Raw genomic sequence first — 5,603 nt, 5'->3', positions numbered from 1 at the left:
TAAAATAATAGTGATATGTATGAATTTAAATTTAAATGTAGATTTATAATCTTATAGTAAATAAACTTGTTAAATAAGCCTCATAGAAGATAGAAGTAGTTATGTATATTGTTATAAACCCGACTTAGACGCCACTATTTCATAAATCCAAGATATTGATGTTTGACCATAAAACCTTCTTTCTTTATAATAAAGATTTCCACCTAATGATAATGAAAAATTCTATTTTTTCTCCTACGAGATAAATATATTTAAGTTGTTTGTTAGGAATAGATATTAGATTAGATAGATATTGAGTACATAACAATTACATAAATCATCAATATTCAATATCTATCAGGAAAGGATATGTGTTTATCCGTATTAAACAACAAAATCAAATACTCATATATAAATACTAGACGTTCTTCTTCAAAATTCGTTATTTCTTTTTTATTAAAATTCATACCTCAACATGAAGCTTATAATTCAATGGCTTCTATTCATTGTCACCACCTTCACCATTGTGAATGCAACACACAAAATTCCACGTCTTAGTCCTGTAAACCCATTGCTAAAGGACACCAACACCGTTGCCAAAAACCTCTCTAGCGACTTTGAAACTTTTTTCTACAATCAAACACTCGACCACTTTAACTTCAACCAGGAAAGCTATGCTACTTTTCAACAACGATATGTTATTAACTCTAAATGGTGGGGTGGTGCTAGCAAGAATTCACCAATTTTCGCTTATCTTGGTGCCGAAGGACCCATCGACCCGGACATAATGAGTCTTGGATTTCTCACTGAAAACGCCCCGCGATTCAAAGCTCTTTTGGTCTATTTAGAGGTATGTGTTGCATTATGTTTAATAATGATGCTATTTTAATCTTGTAGATATAAGTAACCTTTTAGATTTATGTTTTTGGTATGTTTGGAGTGCATGTGCAATTACAAGTAAAGTTTTTTTTAACGTTTGTTATTATACGCTAATTTATCATGAGTTTTGTGTTTGTTATATTTAGTTTGTAACGTTCTTTTTAATGTTTCTTGAATCTATTTGTTCTATTTGACTATTTATATTGTAACAATGTAACGTTTTTATATGTTTATGTTTATTATTAATATAAAAATATATAAATATAAAATATAAACTTGAATCTAAAAACTTTTTAGAGGTATTTTTTTGGTCTAATTAGATTGTTACCTTTGTTTTATATGTTTGTGATTACTATATAATAATAATCTTTTTTTTTTCAATCTAGCAATATTTATAGAGGCCTGCTTTTGGTCTATTTTGAGCACACTATTTAATGTCGTTTGTTGTTATATTCTTGTATATGTATATTGTATGTATGTAAAGTTGTGTGTATATTATGAGCATATGTGTCTTCGAATATAGGGAAAATAGACAATCGTCTAGGGTCCAAAACTTAGAAGGGCTCAAAATTTTGAGTATATAAATATTTTTCTCAATATATTTAATTTAATCAAATAAAAAGTTGTTAATTAAAGTTAAAATGTTCAAAATTTTAAATATGTAAATATTTTTTTTCAATATATTTAATTAGATAAAATAAAAAGTTGTTAATTAAAGTTAAAATACCTTTTTTAATAGTTAAATATAATGTAAATAAATAAATATAATTTGTGCATTATTTTTTTATGCGTAGTAAAAAAATTTAACGTATATGTAGGCCAATTTTTATTTTCGTCTAGTGCTTTTAAATTATTGAGACGGCCCTGATTATGAGGATCCAAATTTTGTCGAACCACTAACATAGTTTGAGTATAGAATGTATGTATGTAAAGTTTATGTATATTAAGTAACTTTTAGAGATAGAGCATCAAGACTTGTTAATGTTTGTTGTTATATTCTTTATTTATTTGCGGAGTATTAATAATATTACAATAGAGCAAAAATGAGTTACTATTCCTCAATAGTAACCCAAAATATTTTAATATTTAAATATAAAATATCATTTCTAAATAACAACCATAACAGTGGCGCAGTGATTCGGAGGGTTTGTTTGTGAGTGGTGGTACTTGGGTTCGAATCCCATGGGAATCTCCCATTTCTTTTTTTTTTTTCAGACCCAACTAGTTATCGAACCCTCGCTTCGCGCCGGGGGTTCGGTTTTTAATGTATTTTATTGCGTTTAGTAAAATTATTTTGTGGCTAACGATGATGTCGTTGAAGCGCAACTCGAGTCGAACTAAAAGGTATAACTCGTGAGAGATTTAAATGTTATTTTAAATTAACAATATATGTGCATCTCCGTGTTTCGCTGTGGAATTGTCGACTTTTAAAAATTTAACGCAAAATCAACGTGTATGAAAAGTACCCCAAATATTTAGCGTTTTCTAAAAAGCGTCCGTTTTGCATATAGCTAGTGACATTGTGTTCCTAAAATTATTTCGAGTTTAACGATGGTGTCGGAAAAATTTAACTCGTTGCGAGCGAGAAGATATGACCCGTTTAATATTTGGGTGGAGTTTATTTAAGATTTTTTATGAAAATGGTTACTTGACACTTTACCCCCTGTTTGGAGGGTCGATTTGAATTTTTCAGAAAAGTGTGGAGACGTTGTTGGTAAAATGAAATTTAGTTAAAATTAAAAAAAAAGTAAAAAATAGAAAATACCTCTGATTACTGTTCATAACTTTTGTCTTTCGTCTATTAGTTAACATGTAAATGTAAATATCCTTCCCATATTTGGCCCAATTGGACCCAGCCCATTTACTTGTTTATGTTATGAGTTGTATTTTTTATATTTTTTTTAGCATCGATATTATGGAGAGTCAAATCCTGTCGGGTCAAATGGTGATCCGAATTTTGTCGAACCAATGACAAAATCGGTTAACAACGAGACAATCCGTGGATATTTTAATTCGGCTCAGGCTTTAGCAGATTATGCAGAGTTATTGGAACATATAAGAATGAAATTACATGCACATCATTCCCCTATTATTGTTATTGGAGGATCATACGGTGGAAGTAAGTGATTTGACTTCTTTTTTATTATATACGGAAAGTCACACTAATCTGACCTCATATGTTTTCAACTCATCTCTCATCTCTAATCATCATTAAATATTAGTAATTTTTATATCTATTTTTTTTTAAAAAAATTCATTATATATACGTTTACATTATTTCCACGATACTTGAATTCATAACTTTTTAGTTAACACGAATCTTCACATACCGCCACACTTAGATTATAAGCACTTTATTTTTGTTTAATTATTTTTTTAGTGAGTTGCTAAATATACTTGTAAATGATTTTTTCAGTGTTGGCTTCATGGTTCCGTCTAAAGTATCCACACATCGCGCTTGGTGCTCTTGCTTCTTCGGCTCCTATTCTTTACTTCGAGAATATCACTCCTCAAGATGGATATTACTCTGTCGTTACCAACGATTTCAAAGTATACCTAGTTTTTTTAATTTCTCTATTAAAAAGGCGAATCCAACTTGATATGATTAAAAATGTTGTTTATATGTATATAGGAAGCAAGCGAAAATTGTTACACCACGATTAAGGAATCATGGGGCGAGATTGATAGAGTTGCTTCTATGCCAAATGGTCTTGCAATTCTTTCCCAAAAGTTTAAAACTTGCGAGTAAGTAACGAATAATGTTAATCTTTTAAATGAAACGCCGATAACACATAATGATAATGTTAATGATAATTTTGATCGTCTTTGCAGGCCATTAAATGATTCTTCTGACCTCAAGAACTTCTTGGACACGATGTACGCGAGCGCAGCTCAGTACGATTCTCCACCAAGGTATCCAACAGCCCAAATTTGTAAGGGTATTGATGGGGCAAGCAATGCGACTGATATTCTTGATCGGGTGTTTTCGGGGATGGTTTCTTATTATCAATCCGATCGTCCTTGTTATAACTTGACATCAAAGGTTGATCAAACGTCCGTCGGATGGCAATGGCAAGTAAGTAATTGTCTCAAACTTTAGTAATCTTCGTTAAAGTAAATGAAAGTTTTTCTAGGACGGATGGAGCATTAAATTGTTGAGCAATTTCAATCAATTTCACCGAATTTAACCGCTTCAATTTCTTTTGTGGCCTTCAAATAACTAACAAGTTTATGATTATGTTTAATTTAAAATATATTTTAAAGGTTTGTAGTGAGATAGTGATGCCCATTGGCATAACTAGTAACACAAGCATGTTTCCAAGCTGGCCATATGATGAAAAAGAATTTTTCAACGATTGTAAGCAAATGTTTGGTGTTAGCCCTCGACCCCATTGGATTACATCTTATTACGGCGGCCACGTAAGCATTCATTTATTTATTCGATTGATTAATTATTATACTTCAACGATTCGTAAGATTTTATTATCATTTTGTCCGCAAATCACAGGACATAAAGCTGGCCCTTAGCAAATTTGGTAGCAACATCATCTTCTCCAACGGTTTAAGAGATCCATATAGTAGTGCAGGGTATGTGACTTAACATTGCAAAAAGGCAAAATTGGAACTTATATTTTGGTTTTAAATAATACTCCGAATATAATCATTGAGTATTTTAAAGATCATGGTATTTTATATAATGACTAGTTGGTCGATTTTACAACACTGCATCTAAAATATGGACGTAAAATATGCACAAACTTCGAGTATGCATTATCATATTAATGTTATCATTTGTTAATGTTTCAGAGTGTTGGAAGATATATCAGATAGTATACTCGCCATAAAGACCACAAATGGTACGCATTTATGAACGTTATCTATTTCCGTCTCTCTATTTGCTATGCATTATTGATAGAATTAGCGAAAAACTGGCACTCAAAATGATTAAGGTCTTAATCACTTGCAGTTTAGTGTAACCATTTCAAACTATGGTTACATGTTACTTCTTAATGTTTGTTTCGGAATGCAGGTTCTCATTGCTTGGATATATTAAGCTCGAAGGAAACTGATCCAGATTGGTTGGTTAAGCAGCGAAAGGAAGAAACGAAGATTATAAAACGATGGCTTATAAAATACTATCAAAGTCTTCCGTTTTTAAAGCGATCACATATATCAATAGAGTCTTAAAAGCTCTCTGTTAAAACAAATTACTTGACAATAGTTAAGTACATATAAGTAGTTTTCTCTGGGAACTTTTCGACATCGAACAATTCGGATTGTCATTTATTAGTATTAGTTAGTATTAAATTAGATACTGCATTATGACTTATAGTTTTTTTTTTTTTTTTTAGATCATGGAATAATACTTATAAACTATGATTAAAATGCCATCGTTTTATACTTATAAACTATGATTAAAATGCCATCGTTTTATACTTATAATGCATTTTGTAAATAAAAAAAAAAAAAACAAAAAAAAAAACAAAAAAACTCGCAGCTCTGTGGTTCAATATGCTTGGCAACGGCTTGGGATACCACGGTCATTCAACTACATTGATAGGGAGCTTGCTAGTATTGAAGTCTTCAATGACTTGGCTTTCACGGAGCTCGACGACGCTATTGATATTAGCAGTCTAAGTAACCAATGACTATTATACGAAGTTTGCTACTTTGCTAGTATTTATTTATATATGAATTACTAACAAGTTAGTGTAACAATATCGTTCATTCACCTATGTATCATA

At 30.8% G+C, this 5,603-nt stretch overlaps 1 protein-coding gene across 1 annotated transcript; it reads left to right on the top strand.

The window, feature by feature from the left end:
- The first annotated feature begins 324 nt into the window (after positions 1-324).
- Positions 325-5,129, top strand: LOC139876383 (uncharacterized). Its single transcript, XM_071863695.1, has 9 exons — positions 325-829; positions 2,764-2,977; positions 3,275-3,408; positions 3,491-3,603; positions 3,691-3,934; positions 4,123-4,278; positions 4,367-4,446; positions 4,666-4,715; positions 4,889-5,129. Exons 1-9 carry the CDS (start codon positions 455-457, stop codon positions 5,044-5,046), a joined length of 1,524 nt encoding a protein of 507 aa, XP_071719796.1. The 5' UTR covers positions 325-454; the 3' UTR covers positions 5,047-5,129.
- The last annotated feature ends 474 nt before the right edge of the window (positions 5,130-5,603 follow it).

The sequence above is a fragment of the Rutidosis leptorrhynchoides genome, chromosome 11 (assembly GCF_046630445.1).
Source record: "Rutidosis leptorrhynchoides isolate AG116_Rl617_1_P2 chromosome 11, CSIRO_AGI_Rlap_v1, whole genome shotgun sequence".
In the NCBI taxonomy this organism is placed as follows: domain Eukaryota; kingdom Viridiplantae; phylum Streptophyta; class Magnoliopsida; order Asterales; family Asteraceae; genus Rutidosis; species Rutidosis leptorrhynchoides.
This window is presented reverse-complemented; position numbering and strand designations above follow the sequence as displayed.

Bases quoted from the DNA above. Each gene is read 5' to 3' on its own strand.
- LOC139876383 (XM_071863695.1), top strand. From the start codon at position 455: ATGAAGCTTATAATTCAATGGCTTCTATTCATTGTCACCACCTTCACC. The intron at 830-2,763 runs GTATGTGTTGCA...TATTTTTTTTAG, and splicing joins CTCTTTTGGTCTATTTAGAG to CATCGATATTATGGAGAGTC. The intron at 4,279-4,366 runs GTAAGCATTCAT...CGCAAATCACAG, and splicing joins CATCTTATTACGGCGGCCAC to GACATAAAGCTGGCCCTTAG.